General features: G+C 37.9%; 1 protein-coding gene across 6 annotated transcripts in view; it reads left to right on the forward strand.

Annotated features, from left to right (window-relative positions):
• CTBP1 (C-terminal binding protein 1) overlaps positions 1–21,692 on the forward strand; it is a 236,545-nt gene that overhangs the window by 182,811 nt on the left and 32,042 nt on the right. For 4 of the 6 annotated variants that reach the window (XM_059845360.1, XM_059845361.1, XM_059845366.1 and 1 more), the window contains one exon: positions 16,446–16,600. In XM_059845360.1, the coding sequence (XP_059701343.1) occupies positions 16,446–16,600 (155 nt within the window). Of the gene's footprint in view, positions 1–11,420; positions 11,510–12,968; positions 13,187–16,445; positions 16,601–21,692 lie in introns of those variants that run through there. The other 2 variants (XM_059845365.1, XM_059845364.1) reach the window with 2 other exon arrangements.

The raw sequence follows: 21,692 nt of genomic DNA on the forward strand, positions 1-21,692 counted from the left end.
TTGTCACTCCTAGTCCTTCCAAAACATAGCAGGAATTAATTGTCAGGGAAGCGTGGAGCTGAGAGTGCAGGTACTGTCAGCCAGCCTCAGCACAGGCAGCTTTCAGTTGCTGCTGCTGTTTTGTAACTTTACATATTGATAGGGATTTATTAAAATACAATTTTTCCCCTGCTGGAATTCAAATCTTTGTACTTTGGGAGTTTCTGAAGAGTTGGCATGCCACAAAGGTAATTCCGATGTACACAACTTTACAAATGGAGTTTAATCATTTGGGAATAGTCAGTGTCTTGGGCCTGTGTGTAGATTTTTCTTTTTTTTAAATTTTTTTTTCTATAAGGATCCCACACAGGAATTTAGTGTATAAGCCTAAAAGCAGTAGTTTAGACATGAAGAAAGATGCAGAAATCTTGTCCCCTCCACACAGCTGAATTGTAATTTTTCAGCTTTTACAAGAACTGCAGAAATGCAGTGAGTTGGCTATGGCCAGCCTTAGGGAAAGCTTGGAGAAAGATAGTGAGACCTAAAAAATTTCAGGGATGCTGAATGCTTACTGTATAGTTTTCCGAGCTGTGATGGGAGCATGGGTTTTATTAAAAAAAAAAAAATCTTGGTGACTTAAAAACTTTTCAGCTTAGATCTTTTCTGCTAGAATACATATACTTATTACACTTAAAGGGCAAAGCGTTTCCTAGGAAAATCAATGCTTCTTTAAAAGGGCAGCAAGTGACTGTCACATCTAAAAATTCAGTTCTTAGTAAATTCTGAATGGACAGAAGAAGAAAGTCTGAAACCCTTAATCTTTCATGCTATCTGGATAAGCTGGAACATGGCTGTATAATTATTTTCTTTCATCCACTGATGTCCTTGAAGTCCCCACACAGACTGAGACTTGTAAATGAAACTAAAGATCATTTTCTGTGAACTTTGCATTTTTCCATGCAGTGTTTCGGCCCATTCTCATGTGACAACCTCTGTGTTCACGTAAATATGAAGTCAGTTGGGTGGATACAAGCACTTGTAATTTTCTCTTTTCTTCTTATGCAGAAAGTGACAAAACAGTGAAACTCAAATGGACTGAAATGCATTAGTGGTGTTTTTTCCAACTTCCAGTTCTGTAACCATAATTTTTATCTGTTTTAAACCTCTAATGACTTCTAATATGTTTTTAAGTGCTAAATAGGAAGAAAAGCACTGTTGCCTGATAAAATAAAAGACGTATTAAGAAACAGCAGTTTATTGTCCTGCCTTCCGTTTGTATTCATTTAGAAGACAGGGTTTATGGACCTTTTAGTTGGGCTTATTTATTTCTTGAGGTTTAAAGAACATATACTCAAGCTGCTGGTTTTACTGCATGTAAATGTCAGTATCTTGGAACTGGTTATATTTAGATCAGTAGCATTTTTGTCAATTCAGTATTTCTAAGTTACCTTGCTTAAATTTTTAGTTTGGTTTGTCCCTGTAGAAATTGACATGTGTGGACTGTATATCCCATGATTTTATTTATGAACTTTATGAACTTCCTTGTTTGCTGTAATGCTGTTAGTGATAGCACAGTTTTACCAGCTGTGAAGCTGAATTTTGCTCATACACATAGAAAAATTTAATTACATCAGATAAATACATGCACATGGCCATGTGAGCTGCTTGTGTGCAGATACATATCTGCTCATTTCTCATGTCCCTGATTTTGCAATGAACACTCAGGCAGCAACAGCCTCTCTCTGCAACCAGCTCTGCTGACTGATTGCAGGACCCCAGAACAAGTCTGTGAGTGAGTTGCAAAGCAAGGCCTTAAGGACAAAGAATGAAAATCCTGATGAAAGATGTGCACTGAAAAGTAACTCTGTGCTTTCATATGCAACCTCCATAAGAATTGTACAAATGTTCCTTCCTTCTTAATAGAAGTGTTCTGGATCCTGTTTTTCTTCACTAGAGACTGACAGCTTTTAGAAGTATTGTAATGATGAAGTGCCATTAGCTGCACACCATTCATGTCTTAAATTGCAATTTAATTGTTGTGTTCTTTGCTATTCTTGTAAAATAGTTGGGTATGGTCAGAATCTTGATTTCCGGCACTTCTACTTGCTCTTTATTTTCTTGTTTAGTAGGTTATTCATTTTTTTGTTGAATTATGTGTCTTTCTGTTATCAGTTGGCATGGAAACAGGGCTCCTTTATAGGCCAGTTGCTTTTAGCATTAATTTGCAGGTACTTGTTTTTGAATGTGAAAATGGAAACTATTTATGTTCCTCATCATTCCCCATCATTAATACGTGCATGCTTTCCAATGCAATGTAAATTATCTTGCCTTCTGTCTTACAGGGTAAAATGTACTCTTAAAGGAAGAAAAAAAACACTGCATCATGTGCACTGTATTAGAAAGACAGTGCTTCATATAAGGTTTTTCATACATAAAACTTAACAAAATCAGTGAAACAAAGACTAAGACCAAAGCTTAGTTTAAGCTCAGAAAGTACCCAACACTTAATAAGACAAAATGATACCACCTAATTTTCATTTCATTAATGTATTTATTGATATTGCTCTTTATTTTTTTATTATTATTGGCAGAGTGCCCTGTTTGCTTTAAGAGTTCACTGCGTTTCACTAGGAAAAAAGTTAGCAATTTGCTTTGATCAGTACTGACAAAAGTAAGGGAATAATTTCATTAATATTTTGTGATTTTTTACTTAGTGGAGTATAAAGTTCCTGAAATACCTTGATACTGGCAAAAGTCACATTCTGGGCTTCTTTTATAGTTACTGGAGCAGTGTTCATGGTGCTGTGATGGTGTCCTGCAGCAATTGCTGCTTGGAGGAAAAACAGGTCTGTCACACATCTTCACAGAGAGTAGTTAGGCTGTTATTGTTTGCTCACAGTTGTACAGATTAGGAACTCTATCTGAATAAATACTGTTTTAACTATTGGTAACTATCTAATTTAAGATCTGCTACAAGCAGTTGCAGAATTTCTGTTTCCAGTGTAGTTGCTTTCTTTAGGATGAGATTTAATCTCATTCCTAACAGCTCCAGACCTTTGTCTGAAGAGCTTTGTACAGATAGGATATGGAGAATAAAAATAAGATTTGAATTCATGTACTTTGGCTCACTCTTCTCCATCCTGTTCCAGGCTTCAGACACTTTGTTTCACTAACCATTTATTAGGGAGCGTGCAAAACAAATAAATTCAATTGGTACTGCTCATAACTCCATTTTACATGTTTAATAAACAGTCAGTTCATCTGGCCTCTTTGGGTGTAGTTCTGAACTGCTTTTTCTTTATTCTCTAAGTACACACTGTTCCATTTCAAAGCCATAAGTCTGTGCAGCATTTCACAAATTTCAGTTAAAGCACTACAGACCTGCAGGTTAGAAAAACTTTGTTCATGCCACTTGTCCTATGTTACAAGTGTCATGGTATTACTCAGCAACCATATTGTTCATTCCCTCTGGACAGTTTAAAAAATATGACTGTAAAACAAAGCAAACCAATCCTTCTAGGTGCAATCCCCATGTTTTTGCATTTCATATTTTCTTTAGATAACTTTGGTGGAAAAGAAAGATTTAGCTTCATGCCAAACCCTTCTACTGAAACTGTTCAGAGCTTTCTTGTAGTTACTTGCCAGTGGTTTTCCTGGAGGTTGAGAGAGTTGAGGACAGCAGATGAGGGCTTTTTGCAGCAGTTTACAGACCAGATTTTTCACTAATCATAGTGCAGCTGTGAAAAGAAGTTGCACACTGGGCTTTGATGCTTCCTGTGTGACAGTGTCTCATCATGCACAGTAAAACCATTCCTTCTTCCTTCCTCCCTTCAAGCCCCCACCCTCATTCTCTCAACACATCTGTTGAAGAAGAAAATGGGTCCGACACCAGTCTTGGTGTACTGCAGAGTAACTGGTGACAGGATGTACTAAACTGATTTTTTCCCTCCCCATCTCTCCCTGCAATGCCTGATGGCACTCCTGGCCCAGGAGGGGCTGCAGAGAACCACACTGAGGATAGAACTGCCACTATTAATTCACCTAATCCCTGTACTGAACTGTAATGTTTCTGGTGTAGATTGAACTCTTCTTTCATATTCTTTCTGGAACTAAACTTTCAGTAACTAGCACAGCCTCTTCTTACATATTTTTCATTCTTTAACCAGATGTTGAGTGTGGCTGGTGTCCATTCTCAAATTCATTTATCCAGAGGTGGGTAGACTACTCACTGAAATCAAATGCTTCCCATATCATGGAATGCTCTCCTATATTCTGCTGTGGGTCCTTGTCAGACCTCCCAGAGAATTAAGCTACTAGTTATGTTGTCCTTTAAATATTTTTGACATAAAAGTTTAATTATCTTTATGTAAGCTATTTAACATAAGCTTTAAGGGATGTATAGCTCTGATTAAATTGAGAATTTTATCTCAGCCCGAGAGTCACATTTCACAATGTATTGTGATGGTGTAGACTTCATAAGGAAGTAAGGCTAATTCCATTATTCAAAACAAAAAAAAGAGCACAGGTGGAGTTTTTTCTTAAAGCATTAACTTCATTGACCAGCACCTGTTTAATTGGTTGAATGTGCCTTATTTTAATCTGATTTACAGTGCAGATGAAATAAATGGCTCTCATCTGGGCTGCTCAAATGGATGTACAATTTTCATCACAAAGTTATTTTTCAGATTTCATTTGTTATTCTCAGCACTTGTTTTTCATCTTCCTTTTGTCACTGGGTTGACAGTCCCAACCCAGAGGAACAGAATGAATTAAAAGATTGATGAAAATGTTTTAAAACCTACATTTTCTTCTGAAATAATTGTTGTGCTGTCAAAATACCTGCTAAGCAAAAGGAGCGTGGCTGTAACCAAAGGTAGGGAGCAGAAGTAATAACTGCTGGTTTTTTACTTTTGCAGTGATATACCTGCAGGAATTTGGTTTGCTTTATATCCAGAAAATAGGGGAAATAATGTGTTATGAAGACCTGTTACTCTGCCTCAATCCCAAGTTCAGGGATTCAAGCTTCATGTTCTTCTGTGATGTTCTGGAAAATAGTCATAATGGTTTCTTGGTTTCTGGGAGTTATCTGATAGCTGTTGTATTGCACTGAGTAAGCTCTTAGCTGTCATTTTCTCCCAATTTTTCAGAAATCACAGTCAGTAGGAAGCAGTTAAACTCGTTTTCCAGCATCTTTCCCTATGCCTTGTCCACTTTCTGAGCAACAGAATGAGTTTCAAGTTTACTTTGCATGAACTCAGTGATGATTATCTTTGATAAAATTCGAAGTAATGTGTTTCCTGTTGGCTTGCAGAAATAGAGTGTTCCTGCAGCCTTTTCAGCATGCTGCTGTTTATCCTGCTACTGACATCCCTCTTGTTTCTGGTTTCAAAAACCTAGAAAAATCAGAGTAAGGTTTCTTATTTTAGGATTTTTTTTCCTACATCCGATTGAATGGAAACCAGACCAATTTAATTGCTTCTCCAACTGTTGTCAGTCTGTATTTTGTTTCAGAAGAAGTCCATTTTTTGTAATTGTCTGTTTTTCACAAAGTGTGTCACTGCAGAAGTCTGAGGCTGTCACTGTGAGAGGGGGAGATGACATTTGTGTGACGCACAGATGTGCCGTGGGCAGATTTTGTAAATGTCTCTGCCTGCACATTGGCAGCCACACGAGCTGGAGCAAGTTTGTTTTTATGCTAAACCACCCAGGCTAGAATAAAACTATGAACTGTCATGTTAACTGTATTTACAGAGAAATGTAATAGTGAATGCATTTTCCAAAATACAAGCACTCAATCACACCGAAAGTACAGAGTCAGAGAGGGAACGTGGCAAGAAATCCATGTTGAGAGTGATGAGTACCCTTTTGCCTTAAGATTCTCTAACTCTTAATAATGGATTCAATAATTCCTTTTATAATCCTTCCCCTGTTACTGATGTTTTTTAGCACTGATAAATGTTTTGTGCAATTTACAGAGACAGAACATGATTTGTGCCCTGAAAAATTTATAATTATCTGCAAAGCATTTTAGTGCATGTGAACGGACCCTTTTCAAGTTGAAAATGGTTAAACTGCAGAGACTAAAAGAAACTATAAAGCCTAGTAAAAAAAATACAAATATAGGTCATTTTTAAACACTTCTGGCTTTTCACCATCAGAAAGATCTTAAAATGTTCAAAAACCTTCCCTAAACCCCTTCAGCTTGTGGTATGTGTGGGAAGAAATATTTTGCTTCTCTCATCAAGTCATGGAAATAACTCCCAATTTGAACTGTTTTTCTGTGCAGCTTTAACTGTGATGTTGAGACCAGAGCCTTTGTAATTGAAACTCAAATTCTACTTAAAGAACAGCTCGGTAGAACAGCTCTCTTACATCATGTGCTTTGATTATATTATGATTAAATGTAACATGATAACATAAACCCGGCTTTTGCCTTAAACTGCCTGTTTTATTTGGCACTTGGACTGTTGTTACTGGCTGGTTCTCAGTGAGCTTGTCATTTTTTATACATCCTGTTTGCTTACCTTCAAAATGAGTATCTTTTCAGAAAAAGCTATTTATTTAAGCTTGATTATTTAAGCTGCAGAGGACCCTGGATGGGAGGTGCAGGATTTTGATTTCACTATACTCCAGATTTTCTCAGTTTTACTACTGCACTGTTCTCCAGTTTGTAATCATCATCAGCTATTTTCTTAATATTGACAGAGAACAGCAGAGGTCAGGGGCTGTGGGAGGAACCAGAAAGGGAGAGAGAAAAAAGCTTTAAGGAGCCCTTGCAAAGGTTCAGTGTTTGTCAGAGAACATAATGAAGTGTAACTCGAGGGATTTTATTATCCTTATTTACCAGAATCTTTACTACTGTGTTGAATTGTCCTGTTTTAAATATGCTCACCTTAGCAGTCTGGACGTGTATATGGATGTGTATTTGTTTTTTTAAATTTTTAGCTGTCTGCCCTAAAGTTTCCAGCTTTCCTCCCTTCTCCCCATCCCTAAACAAGTCACAGTATTTTTGTTGTTGTTGTTGTTGTTTCACTGCAAAGATTGCTGACACACAGCATCGTGATGTTCAGCTGAGAGGATAATATATCACATTTGATGCTTTCCCAAAATAAAAAAAAAAAGTTAAGGAGTTACAAAGAACTTGGCCAGTGTTCAATATGTAAAACATTTCCATACTGTTATTTTTAGTGTCATCTGAGTGTGTTCTACTGACCTTAAAGAAAAAAAAAATAAACCTTGTGAAAATAATTTGGTTATCCAAGGCCCCACACTTGCTTATCTTCAGACTTTTTGATAAGGAAAGTAAGGAGTGTCCCAGGTAATAGTTTAACGTTCTTGGGTCAAAGTACAGGTGTGCTGTTGGAGAAATTGCTTTTGGTGTTTGGGATCAGAATAAAGGAAGCCTTTGATGTTGGCTCCACTTGGATTATTTGGTTTCTTTCTCAGAGACAGAATCCTGTACAGCATCTAAAATATGAGACAAACACAGAGAGTGTAGCCATTAGCACAGGCTACTTTCAGATATTTTACTTTGTAATAAATTCTTGGCAGTGTCTTTAAAACATAATGTGAAATTAATACTCTGAAAGCAGTTGTAATGACAAAGCTAAAAAATGGTGTTTTCTCTCAAAGAATATTTCCAGCTCCAGCGGTGGTTTAAAGCAAAACAAACAAAAGCCCAAACCTGCTGGAATAAAATAACTTGCTAGAAAGTAACATTATTGGGTGAGAGGAAAAAAATTCATTTCTTCTTTTTTCCTTCATAGTTCAAATGCATATGTCGTGGTCACGTCAAGACTCATTCCTTGAGGGAATTACATTTTAAATTAACACTGTGTGGCTGTTGAGCTTTTCTCAAAACTACAGCCAAGATGCTAGTTCTGATAACTTGATTTAAAATGGAAAGGCAGTGGTTGCATGCTTTCTAATGAATACATGGGTAAAGGAGTGAGGGTAAGGGCCACTGATGCACTTCATGTGCAGCACAACCCTCTTTTGCCAGCCTGGTCTAGTCTGGTGGTATTTATCCTCAGTATTGCTCTAAAAATCTTCAGTACCACTTTTTCCGTGGAAAGTGTTTTAGTAAGTCTTGGCATGATCTCTATTGTTACTGGAATGCTTCAGGGAGTTAATCATTCTGCTCCTAGTGCAATTGTTGAAACAGATTGTTTTTCCAGTTTCTGCCAGCAGGAATTTTCTGCCTTTTTTTTTTTTTTTAAAGTCACACCCACCCACCAATAAAATTTATGGTCTGAAATATAAGCTCAGTTGTATTTTAAACCAGGGTCTAGGACCTTGTTAGGGTGGGTTAACCCCCAGATGCCATAATCAGCCAGCTCCATGGTCACTGTCCTGGGGGAAGGAGAAAGTGGAGGTATATTCTGATATATACCCAGCATATGGTGCAGTGTGGGAATGTCTGAAATGCAGGCTTGGTTCATGCCTTCAGCTCTGTATTTTGGAGAAGCTGCCCCATCAGTAACTGAGAGATTGATGTCCATAGTTGTGGGCAGATGTGGCTGCTGAGAGTTATAATTCTCAAGTTCATTGGGTTTTAATTTGTAGGTCCCATCCCCAGGTTCACTGCAGTGATTCCTGTAAGTGACCAGGCAGTTTTTTGTGGCTTTTGCCACAGTGTGTGTGGACAGGGGCATTCCACTGTCAACATAAAACCTGTGGGATAACTAACAGGAGCTGGCAGCCTGAGACAGAATTTCTCAGAAACTGGGATTGATGTAGGTGAACTCAACTAGCACAGCTCCACTGTTGCCAATTTATTTATCCTCCCCCTTCTTTCACTTATTACATAACAAAGCTAAAAATATTTGAAACAGATAAATACTCACTGTGCACAGGCACTGAGATGTTGCACATCCCAGGAGAGCTCAGTCCTTTATAATGTTTTGCCTTTCTTTGGAGTTTGCTTTCCTGTATCTGTTTCTTGAAAACAACACTGCTGCAACTTTGGTTTTTATGTGTGTTTTATTGCAGATACTTAGACTTTCTGTGTTTGGTACTTGATATAGTTGTTACTGAGTTACTGAATATTGTAATTTGTTTTGTTTTTTAAATGGTGGTGGGAAATTAAAACATTTTACCATAGTATATAGTGCTGTTACTGCTTGTTTATTTTACATTAAATAGGTGTGATTCATACTGTTTTCAGTCTTATTTTGAAAAGTATTAGTTAAGATTAGGCATATCTTTACAGCATACTCCAAATATGCAATTTGAGTAATTTTTTGACAGATGTGGAATACTTCCAGTCTTCACACTGATGTTTGAAGTACATGTGTACTATAAAATCTTACCAGATTATTTTGTTTCTCCTTAACGGAACATTATTTCTGATCAAAGGCTTTCAAGATGTGCCTTGTGGGATGTTTGTTTTTTTGTACCCTGACAGGCACTTAGGATTTTGTATGCACACTGACAGGTATTAGACAAATAAGAGAAAATTACTAGATTAAAAAAAAGCCCCACTGGTTAGGGATCATTATAAAAAAACACAGCTAAAGCCATGTCCTCATGATTGTCAGGATAATATTCTGGGAATGGCAAGTTTACTTGCTGTGTGAGTATGGAAGAGTAATGAGGAACCATGATTCAGGTTCTAGGAACAGCAGGGAAATGCAGAATTTTCTAAACAGAAGTCATTGGCTTATTTTGTTTTGATTGTACCAAAAGGGAAAATCAAGCAAGAGAGTTGTCTCAGATACTTTGTGCTGAGGCTGTTGTGTTGTCTGCTGGAGTGATTGCTTGGGTGCCCAGGCTCATTTCTCACAGGCAGTGAAATAATGAAGTGCAATGTGCAGAAATCTTACACTCATGGAGGGCTGTGGGCCGGGGTGTAATTACACAGTGGTGGTGTGGGGTGTACATTTAGTGTCAGGGAGTGAGCTGGGAGTGTCCTGCAGAGCTCTGGGTGCATTTCAACCTTCACAGTTAACAGGAGGATACAGCTGGGTGTGACTGCTCTGCACATCAGTGGGTCAACACAGCGCAGGAAACCACTTCTATTTTTCTTGGTCTCCTGCAAATTAAAAAGAAAAGAAGGAAGATGACTTGTTCTTACTGAGTTCAGGTAAATAAAAAGCATAGATAGCAGCAGTATTCATCCACTGTGTGCTTCCAGTAAAGTCCCAGTGTGCTCAGCATTAACCTCTGAGCCCTGGGGACTTCCCCAGGGGCTGCACAGGAGCTTTAAGTGCAGCTTATGCTCAGTTTGCTTTTGCGTGTGTACTGTGAAGTCCATCTTGTTACTTTAAAATCAGTTTGGGATTGTTCCTCTAAATTTTAATAAGCCTTGCAGCAGGTTCCTAAAATCTTAAGAAATATACTTAGAAGCATTAAATGAGATGAGAAAAGAAGGAAATTAAATTTAATCTGCAGCATAATTCAGTCTTCTGGGGGTGGCTGTCACTTTTTTGTCCCTTGGTGGTGTTCCTTATTTTAAAGTATTCTCCCCTGTGCCTCCCTCCAATCCTGCATCCCAAATCATAGGAAATTGCATCCTGCTCATCTTGAAGGCAGCAGCAAAAAGTGTTGGCTCAGATTCTGGTGGAATCATGAAATTTTTGTGTTGCATATTCAGCATCTAAATATGCTGAATATCAAAATACTGAAGGATGATAAATGTTCTTTTTTTTCTTGCATCCTTTTCTCTGATCCTTGTACCTGAGTTGTATTTTAAACTTCTAATTGACTGCTCTTAGAGTTTTGCTGTGCCTTGAATCTCAATATCTTGAACTCGAGTTCATGGTGCACAAAACAATGAGCCTGCCAAAACAGTCCAAGATGTAAAAATGCATGATAGGTCAAAAACCTTAAAATATGTTTTTTAAGTATGGGGTTTCTAGGAATTTTAATAGTGCATATTGGCAAATGTAATTCATAACAGCTTCTGTGTTCATGTTATGAGGAAGATATTTTTTGTTTGTTTTGACAATTCATTCTTTCCTTGAATTAATATTAGCATTTATTTTTGAAAATAATGCAAATTTTTGTGAGGGTTTATGGTAAATAAGTGACAGCTCTCACTGAATTTACACCTAGGTAAGAATATAAAATAAAGGTAAATGCCAAAGGGGTTAGTCTCATTATACATGTGCAAGACTATAAATTAGTTGAATGTCCAACCTGTCATTTTCAGGTCTTGTTTTTGTAAATATTGATGAGATTTTTCAGTAGTTTGCATTTTGTTAAAAAAGTAAATCACTTTGATGTTTTACAATGTATAAAGGAAGTTTTTTAGCACAAATTCTTTGAAAAGGATGTTGTCAAGAGATTTTTCTTCCTTATTTAATCTTTGCACTTGTAAGAATCCCCAGTGACAGGAAAACTCTTGCCAGGCTGCTCTCCTCCATTTCATGTTCCTGTTGGTTTGTGATTATAGGGTTATTGATAAGTGTTGTGCTTTTTGGCATTGATGTATTTTTCAGAAAAAAGAATTGAAGCATTTGTTTTGAAAAAAGAAAAACACATTTAAAGAATTACATGGACTTTGCAAACAGATTTAAAGAAATGAAAGGTAGGTCAAGTTTTGGGCCTACAAATCTGACAGTGTCCTTTATTTTAACATGTGTGCCTTGTCTGAGACACTCCTCAGCCTAATGATGTTAAGTTAATCAGCAGCAGAAAAATGTGAAAATTATGTTGTTATTAATCTTGATAGCTTTGCATTTTAGTACATTTTCTGATGTCAGTAAACCACGGCAGCTTACTTTGAGATCTCTGGTATTTGGGCAAAGTGATTGCTTCAATTACTGTCAGTTTGTACCATAAAAGGTTGTTTTTAAGAAAAGTTTGAAACACATTTTAACAGCCTGGATTATGTCAGGGAGAGCTTTCTTACCCTGCAGTCCTGAGTATGCTAATGGCATTGGCTTCTTCCCCCTTGGAGGGAAGCACAAACAGTGCCCCTTTGCTTGAGGAGCAGGAGATGCAGGTTGGATTTGGGAGGGAAGAGGACACTACCCTGCTTAGGTAGCTTCTTCCCAGTTCAAAAAAATACATCTTGTGCTAAGGTTGGTCTGATCACTTTTAAGTCCCCTTGCTCTCAAAGGTGTGAAGGTAAAATAGTTCACAGCTCTTCCACTTGTGTTTTGGCTGCAAAGCTGCATGGTGAGCTCATTAATCCCCTTGTTTCTGGGACCCACAGTCAGTTGTGCACATGGCTGGCCTCCTCTCAGCTTCTGCAGCTGAAAACTGGTTTTTCAATTCCCAAGTTTATTTCCATAAGAACTGGACTAGAATAAGGTTTTGATAGGTTTTTTTTTCCAGGAGAGGTAGTCCAGACTGCAGCTGTGCAAAGGCACTGAGCTGTGAGCCACATGGTGAATAGCTGCTGCCTGAGGACAGCTGCTCTGTCTGTCTCTGCACCTTATACCTGGTATTAATTTAGAAAAAACCCAGCAGCCACTGGCACAGTAGCTGTTACTGGGATAAAAGTTTCCCCACCAGATTATTTCCACATGGGGGCAGGGCAGAAACCCCAGACCAACAGCTGGATTAGAACTGTTGGGAAAGCGTTAGGTTTTTTCTTTAATACATTTAGATAACCTTAAGGGCCTGACTTACACCCAGCAAAACCATCAAGTTCAGAGTTAAGGCTTCTCACTCCATCTCTGGTACCCACTGGAGTGCTTGGCCCTCCAGCAGGGGGATTTTGGAGATCACACACTATCCCTGCATCCCTGCTCACCCAGGCAAAGCCTTGGCCGTGTGAGCGGTGCCCACCGTTCCAGGTAGGTGTATTTACAATACACCTGCTGTCCTGAGCAAGGTGCAGTGAGTGTCTTAACACTCCACTGGTTGCCCTGGAATGTTAATGGCCAGTGGCAGCACAGCAGGTGTGGTGGAAAGCCAACAGCCATAGGGGGAAGGGTACAGATGCAGTGAGAAGCTTTAATTTTGAGTTTCCTGCCTTCTGTGAGCACGAGTCAGACCCTTAACGTTGTTTTAATGTATTGTTTGTGTTTAATTTTTAGTAAAAATTTGAACAACCATCCAGGCTACAGAGGTTGCAGTGGATAAGAAGTATAAAAGCTTTGGTTCAAGATTACAGGAGGCTGCAAGAAAAATTAAAGACATGGAAATGAGGATGGAATGACAGGCTGCTATTTTGCCTCAGAATACTGAAGATTGTAAAGCATTGAGAAATCGAATTCATGATCCTGGAAATCAAGCTCAGATTAAGAAATGTCAGGTTGGTAGGGGTTCCTGAAAGTCTTGAGTTAGGATAAACTAAGATTGTTTTCCCATAACAAAGGTTATAGGATGTGGGGGTGGATGATATAATTTTTATTATCTGTGTAATTGAAGTGCTGTACCATAATACTTTTAAATAAGCCAGCTAAGTGAAATTATTTTTTTAAATCAGTTTCACATTTGTCGTGTTGAATGTCACTTCTGACCACTTTGCAGTTGCTTCTCTCTGTCACAGAGTTGCATTATTCACTGTAAATGCAGGCATGCAAAACACTGCTTTTAAATCCACATTGCTTGCTGCTGCCTCTCTGAGGGTCTCCTGCAAAGCCAAAGGCACAGTGCAGTGTGACATTCTCAGATAAAAACCAGGCAGAATGTATCTAAATGCTGGAAGAGGAAGCTTTTTGTTCAAAAGGTTCTGATTCATAGTGAAGCCATGTCTTCCCAAATGGGAACTTGCAATAGGGACTGCCACTGGGATGAAGTTCCTGTAAGTTAATTTGAGTGGGGAGTTACTGCCTGCCATTCAGGGGCAGCATATTTAGGCAGAAAGATTGTGCAACAGGAAGTCTGTGCTGAGGTTTAGAAAGGATTTTAGCAAGCAAAGGTTTGTAGGGTTTTTGTGGTCAAGGTCACTCGATGTATTTGAGTTCTGGGGATTCTTAACAAAGCCTTAAAATCTCTCGGGGGGGGGGGGGTTTGTCCTGGGTTTTTTTGACTCTGTTCCTGTGCTTTGGGGCTTGCCCTGGCATTCCCCTTAGCACCAAGGTTGCACAAGTAACTTGGTCGAAATCTTAGATACACTGGTGTGAGGGGAAAACCAGACCTTACCTTCATGTGTTTTAGAGAAATCATTGTCTGCAAGGGCTCTGTTTAGTGCTGTAACAATTCATGATTTTTTGAGCTAGCCTTGGTCAGAAAAGTGTTTCTTTGAAGTGAGAGTTTTTAATCTCATCTATTTTCAGTTTGGAATATGTGCTCTGACAGAGGTGCTTTAGTTGGAGCTCTGAGGGAATCACCTGTGCCATATTTTTCCTCATTCATCTACAACAAATTTAGTATCAAAGTTCTTTGTTTTTTAAATTTTTATTTTAGCTAGCATTCAGACTTGTTATTGAAGTTCTGACTTTGCTGTACTGACAAGACCATGACATTTCAGTTGTTGAAATTATTCAGTTGTTGAATTATTCAGTTGATAACATGCTTTATCCTAGGATGTTTTTAAGTAAATTTAATGTGGAGTTTTATAATTAAATCCCCATTAAAGGATAGAATTGTTCCATTAATAACTTAAGTATTTTTATGTTGTATATTCTAGTGTTTGTGTCATGTACCACATTACTGGTATGTAGTTTATTTACTAAAAATGTCAGTATGAGGGTTAGGTGGCCGATTTTGTTTCAAACAAGTATCAATAATAAGCTATCAAGCTGCACAGTTTTAAAAAAATTATGTCTTAATATCTCCCATTTAGTTTTGGTTGCTGATTATTAGTGAAATAATGTGTACCAGGAGCATTTCTAAGCTTGTCTATCAAAGTACAGGTTAGGAGTGGGTGTTTTTGCAACAGTGTAATTTCCATGACAAACTTTGCTGGTGGGTGTTCTTCCGCATCTGAAAAATGGTGAGAGTATTGCAGAGTCAGTCAGTCCATGGTACCATCAGGTGTGGGGAGGTGCTGGAAGTAGAACAGAAAAGAACCAAATGTAGTGACTGCTTTTCTCATGTCTCCAGGTATAAAAACTGTTTGAATAGGTGAAGAATTGAAATGCCAGACTGTAGTGGTACTGGGCTGTCCTGAGGTGGTTAGGAGTGGACATGGAATTGTTGGGTTCAGGCTAGGTCACTGAGAGGGACTGTGAGGGCTGCAGTCCCTGCAGATGTCCTTCAGCCCCAGACCTCAGGCTGGTCCCTGGGGGAGTCATATGCTGTTTTTGTTGAGTTGTGAAAATCTCTCTTCCCAGCAGCTGGTCTTCTTCATCAGATACCTTGTACAGCTGGGATTCTACTGACTTTCCATCCACCTGAAAGGCAGATACCAGTCTTTCAGGACTTGCTTTCTGCCACAGGCTGGGACATAAGATGCAGGGATTGCTTGTAGAAGTTAACTGGGGCACCTCAGTCATTTGCATTGCTGTTGGACCAACTTGGATTAACAAGAAAATAAGCAATGTTTTAAAATTGACACAGCAACAAAAATATGTGTTGAAATTTGTATACAAGAAATATCTAGCCTGATTCACTTTGCAGTGCTTAAAACTTCTTATTTTAAAAGAGGAAAAAAATGTTCTTTATTCTTTGTTTTGTTTTTCATGATCTCTTCAGGAAGTCTTTTTTCCCTCCCATGCTTAACTACTTTCTGTAAATGCAATGGTTTAATATTATTCCCTTGAGTACTTTTGTGTATTTATAGCATCTGTATTGTTAAAGAGATGCTCTCTAAATATCTTACGGATTATTTTTCATTTCCAGACTCTGTAAGGAGGATGTAAATTAAGTCTTCAGTTTGGACTGATTTTCCTTCTCCCAGATACTTGACATGAATTTCTTTGTCACTCCACGGTGTTCAGAGTGTGACATTGATTTAGGGAGGGACATTTTTTTCCTGTTTTGTAAGAGTTTTCAGTGGTGGATTAAGTATGACGTGTTTGACTAAGCTATATAGAACTGTTTGGTAAAACTTTTTAAGTCTGAGCAGACCTACATAGATCAGCAATTTGCCTGTAAACTTGGACACTGGATCCTCAGTAAATGGAAAATTTTGCTGTTGTAGGCTTTTTAAAGTTAAATTTTAGTCTCAGCAGAATCATCATTATATATGTAAATTGAATACTCAAATCCTCACTGAGTTGCTTATTATATTCCTTAAGCTCCACTCTTCTTGCAAGCCTGGGCAAGATAGTTCTCACTCTTTCTAGAGCTCACAGAGGTGTGGAATCCAGTCAAAACCTAAAGGTTGAACAAGGTTGCACAGACACTGATTAGTGCAGTGAGATGTATCTTTAAAAAACAAGTATACTCTTCCCTCAGTGGTTTTCTCCATCTTTCAGAGTTCAGCCTTCTGAACCTCCATAGAATTTCTTTGTAAGGTCTTCTGTGCTTGGTTGACAGCTGAGTCTAAACTTGTTCCTGTTTTATTAGCTTCAGTCTTTGGAATCTTTTTCTGCCATCAGAATGAAGCAGACTAGCTATAACCTACTTTTAATGCCATTTGCATGGCCTGAATAACAAAACTTCTGTGTTTCTTTTCTTTGCAGGCATTCGACCTCCGATCATGAATGGGCCCATGCACCCGCGCCCTTTGGTAGCGTTGCTGGATGGCAGGGACTGTACAGTAGAAATGCCTATTCTGAAGGATGTAGCCACAGTGGCATTTTGTGATGCTCAGTCTACACAAGAAATTCATGAAAAGGTAATGTTTAAGAGGGACAGCTGAGGTGTTTTAGGAAATGCAAGTATTTTAGTGGTTTGGACAGTGTTGTGTCAGCTGTGACATGTTACTACAGTGTCTGTGGTGAGATGTGCTTTAGTGTGTCCTTGGCTGGATGTTGTCCCTCTGCTTCCCTACTGAATTAGATTAATGGAGAGAGTTACTTCTGGGCAAAATACTACTACATGATATGTTGAAATGCTCCTTGGAAACATTTCTGTTGCTCAGCCTTTGCCTGCAACTTCAGATCTCCAGTATTGGATTGTCTGTGTGGGTAACTTTGTGATTTCTTGGTTTAGCCAAGCAGTTGTGCTGGTTGGGTTAGGCAGCCTTGTGCACTGAGAAATGTCACTGCAAAAGAGTTTCAAAACAAATGCTAACCCAAAATTTGCATGGAAAATGTAGTGAATATCAGCCTAACTTGAGAACACATGCAAGGAATTGAAAACTTCTCAGTCTTTGTTCATAATAGATCTGCAGAGATAATGTTTGTTGAGATTTTTAATATAATAAAACTTAATTTATAAGGTTCAAAGAAAATATATGGGTTTTTTTAATTTAGAGGAAACTCAAGCTTTTTTTCTCAATTCCTTTTTATTTTACTATATATCAAGAATTAAAATGTGATAGAATGCCTTTTTCCTGTGTATTTCTTTTTAATCATGTTGAGAAGTTGCTTTTGTTTTACTGTTTTCCTATCTCACACCACTGTTAATAGTTAATACATGGATTCCATTTACAAGGAATAAATGACACATAAAGAATAAGTAATATAAATGCTGTTCTTCTTCTATTAGTAGATAAGAGCAGTCTGCTCTTGAGGTGAACACTGTACCATCAGCTGCTGCTCCACCACCTGTATAGTTTTATGATTTCCTTACTAAAATCAACGTCATTTACTTCTGGTGCATCAAGACTGGGGAATTCCTGAGTGCAATGAATGCCTTGCAAAAAAAAATGGGTATTTTCTGGTAGCAGTGGTGTGTTATAAATGAGCTTTTCAGATCTTGAGGTTGAGTGTGTGTCTCTCAAATTGCAGGTTTGGAAAAGTATTTGAATAACTGATGAGTGACCTAGGTAATCTGTTGCTGATCTTCACAAAACTGCTGTATTGAGGGGATTATACTAAAGCTTGCATCTTCTGCTTTTTATTATACAAAAATAATTAATTTTCAGTGATCTCAGTAATACATCAGGAAAATATATTTTCACTGCCTATCAGTACAGTGGCATAATACAGATTTTCACTTGCCTAAAGGTGAGACAGTCCTAAAACATTTGGGCCTGCAAGGTAATATATTTCTTAAAAAAAATTCACCAACCTAAATTCATTATCATACTGCTATATTCCTTTAACACAGGCTGAAAGAGCAGTTTTATGGAGTGTTAAGCACTGTTCACTTCTGTGTGAAAAGTGTTCACTGTTCACCTGCAGTGGAAAATGACTACTTTTCACCTATCTTTAGAGGAATATTTGTATTTTAGTACTGTTTGCATAATACATTATTTGGGAATGGCGCTTTGCGAAATACAAAATTGTTTTCACAAAAGGTTTTAAAATTAAGAGTGCATATTTAAAGCAGGATCAAAGCTGTTCATGTATTTCTGAATGCACATTTGTGGCTATACTAAATGATGTTGCACTGTTAGTTGAAATGCAGATTTTGATAATAGATAGTGAGAAGACCTACTGAATCCATAGGCTAGCAGATACAGAAACATTTAATGTGAAGTTGCAGGGAGCAAGCCAGAGGCTGGGAAGTTTAGGATGGGGTTAGAAGGTTCATTGACATTTTTGATACTCTTAGGTGGGTGACTGTAATGGGGCAGGGGGAAAGACATGAACCATGAATCAGATGGGGAGGAAAGGAGTGAAAGACATGAGAAGGATCTCTAGGAAAGTAGGAACCCATATTAACTCAGCTTGCACAGTTGTGGAGCCTTGATCACAGGAGTGTGAGGATTCAGAGTTAGAGAAATTAACATTTTGGAACCTGCAGACAGGATTTCTGCTGGTCTTGAGAGTTTCAGGGACAAGACCTGCTTTAAAATACTGTGTTTTCAGTTTTTCAGGGAAATAGAGTAGGAAGAAGAATTTATAGCTTGTGAGTCAAGTACAAGCTAGGTAGTTTTTCATAGAGGAGCAAACAGGCTGAGAGATTTCAACACAAAAAGAAACGTGGGAAAGAAGCAAGGACTTGAATGCCATTTCTTTGCAGGGTCTGGAGCAGGATTTTAGCAAATACCTTTCTGTGTGTGCTCCTTCAAGAAAGTTTTCTCCAGCTGGGTAACTGAGTTGCAGTTCTGTAGCAACTCCCTTCTGCCAAGAGTTCATTTGCCAATCACTTATGACTGAGGAGATTAAACTGTAGAAAATAAGTAACAAGTTGTAAAGTTGCAAACAAGTAATAACATGTAGTAGAACTGTGCTTCCTCTCAGGTCAAAGCATTTGTTCCCCATTCCAGTGCTTTGGAAAGCAGTTTGGATGGTGAAGATACATTTCTCTCCTTCTGAAAAATCGGGCTGCCAGTGCTTAAATGAATACTGACATTTACTGAGAGTGACCCAGTATTTTGAATTAACTTTGTAGTTAGGGTCATTCATTATGCTTCTTGAGAAATGTACTCATGTGTAAGGTTTGACTGGTTTTTGGTTTGTCTCCTTGCTTCCCATTTTTTCTTATAAAAGCAGTTTATTTTTGAGCCAGTCTGCAAGGCTGCAATAGATGTTTGTATCCCTTAACCCCTAAGTTCTGTTTTATTGTAGATGTTGCATGTGGCTGTGTGAAGTTAAGCATTACATTTGTCAAACTCTTATCATGCCATAACTGGGAGTTTGGGTCATTGCATCCTATCAGAAAACTTCTGTCATTTAGGGTAAAAATATTTTAAGATTTCAGTGTTCAAATTCCTTATTGGAGATTGCATTACTGTCTGTAAAAGTTACTCACTGCAGTTAAATTGGCTTTTATTTTACAATTAATGATGTGTAAATAAGTTCTCTCAGTAACTATCTAAGACTGCTTCCAAGTCTATACAGTGTTTTGGTTTGTTCTGCCAAACATACAGTTGTTCATCCAAAAAAATTATTTAAAACACTTAGCTTGCTTCCATCCTCATTCCAGGTCAACTTTCTTTTTCACTATCTCATGCTCCGTTGTCTGTTTGCCTCTTTTTCCCAATCCCTCTTCGTTTTAGTGCCATTCACAGTTTGCTGCTTTTCCTGGCTCCTTGGCAGCCTACCCAGCACTCTGATTCCTGCAATATTGCTGCTCTTTTCCACTTCTGTACCTTTAAAGGCATAACAGACTCAAGCACACCCTGGAGGTCTTTGTGTTGCCCAAGATTTTTTTGAGTTCGTGTCTTTGCTTTTTGGGCTTCTTGACCTTTGCTGTGTGCTCTGTAACATGGAAGTGCTGTGTAGGTTGAGAGGGATAAATGTAAACAATGTGCAAGAGCTGGTGATAGGCATCTCAACCAAAGAGAGAGAAAATAGTGATTCTTGCAAAGCCAGATGAAAAGACAGGAAGCACAACTGATTAGGAATGGCCTTTAAAACAAAATGTACTGGCTGGAAAGAAGTCAAGAGTTTATTTGAGGCTGAGTACATTTTTTCATTCTCTTTATTCTGTAATTATGTACTTTCCTACATCTTGTTGCAAATCAGGTAGATAAAAAAAGTCTGTGGTTGACTGGGTTTAGAGCTTCAAGCATTTACCCAGTTGACCAGAACATTGATGAAAGCAGTGAGTAGTCCTTGGATGGAGGTGGGAACAGAGTCTGTTGGGTAAACCTGTGCCCCCCAGCCTTAGCAGAGATTGGGGTAGAATGTGTCAGATCCTTTAACTCCTGTTTTCTGAGCCCAACATGAAATAATTTTCAAAAGGATACTACATTTCCATATTTGTAGTTTTAAGTTAAAATTTAAATCTGAACTTCCTGTTTAATAGAACTTGTAATTTTTCAGTCACACTTTTACATAGGAATTAAATATAGAAACAATTCTAGTGATGGCAGTTTTATCAAAGGCCATTTCAAAGAGGAGGTGAAAAGTGACAAATATTTTGAAACTGGTACAAACAAATTCAGGATGGTGCTGTTGTTCAGCTCTTTGATTTGTCCCTGTTACAGCAGTGGTTAAGTGAGATAATTTTTCAAGCTTCCAATTCTTTGTTTAGCAGTAAAGCTTGTGTTTACACCATCAGTGCTGTTTATATTCATGATGCAGATGAAGCATTTTAGTTTTCCATCAGATTTAAATTCTCAAAGAACACAAATTGAAAGGAAGCAGCCTTGTTCTAAACAATAAGGTCTGGTTGGGAGTAAGTTGTCACCTCGGAGCTGATCCAAAACTTTGTAAATGTCCTGAAACCAAATGAGCTTTGGATCAGATTTCTTTAAAGACTTGGGGAAAAACTGGGATGAGTTGTCACCTGTGACTTCCATAACTCCATAATATCCTTTGGTATAGAGGTTCAATCCATTCTAGTTTCTGATAGACTTGATCTGAATTCAGCCTTATGAATAGACACAATCCAGCCCTATTAATAGACAAACTAACACACAGAACTCCTGTTAAAGACTTCTCATTGAAGCCTTTTATTCAGTAAAAATGTTTTCAAATTCTGTATTTTCAAATTGACTTCTGTCTAGAGCTGCATGTAATGGTCAGTAGATCCTGGCTTGGAAAGACTGGCTTCAATATAGTGTTTAAAAGGAAGTTGTGTGTAGACTATACAGGTTATTTATGCAGTTGTGTGTATGTATTTGTATATATAAATATATTAATGTTAATTTTTAGGAATACACTATCATATATATATGTCACATGTGTATATATATGTAGTTTATATAGTGTATGGATATATAGGCTTTTAGAGAGTGTTTTCAGGAGCCTGCAAATAAGTTTTGTTTATGTTTGTGTAAATATTTATACTTGTATTTATGGACAGTATAAACTCAAGTATTAATGTTTAGGGTCCTCACTAGAGAGTATCCTGGCTGAGTAAAGTTTATATGAGATAAGTGGGTTACTGACAGCACCATGGATCATAGGAACCTAACAGGGAGCTGA

This window comes from Haemorhous mexicanus, chromosome 4, assembly GCF_027477595.1.
Source record: "Haemorhous mexicanus isolate bHaeMex1 chromosome 4, bHaeMex1.pri, whole genome shotgun sequence".
Lineage (NCBI taxonomy): Eukaryota > Metazoa > Chordata > Aves > Passeriformes > Fringillidae > Haemorhous > Haemorhous mexicanus.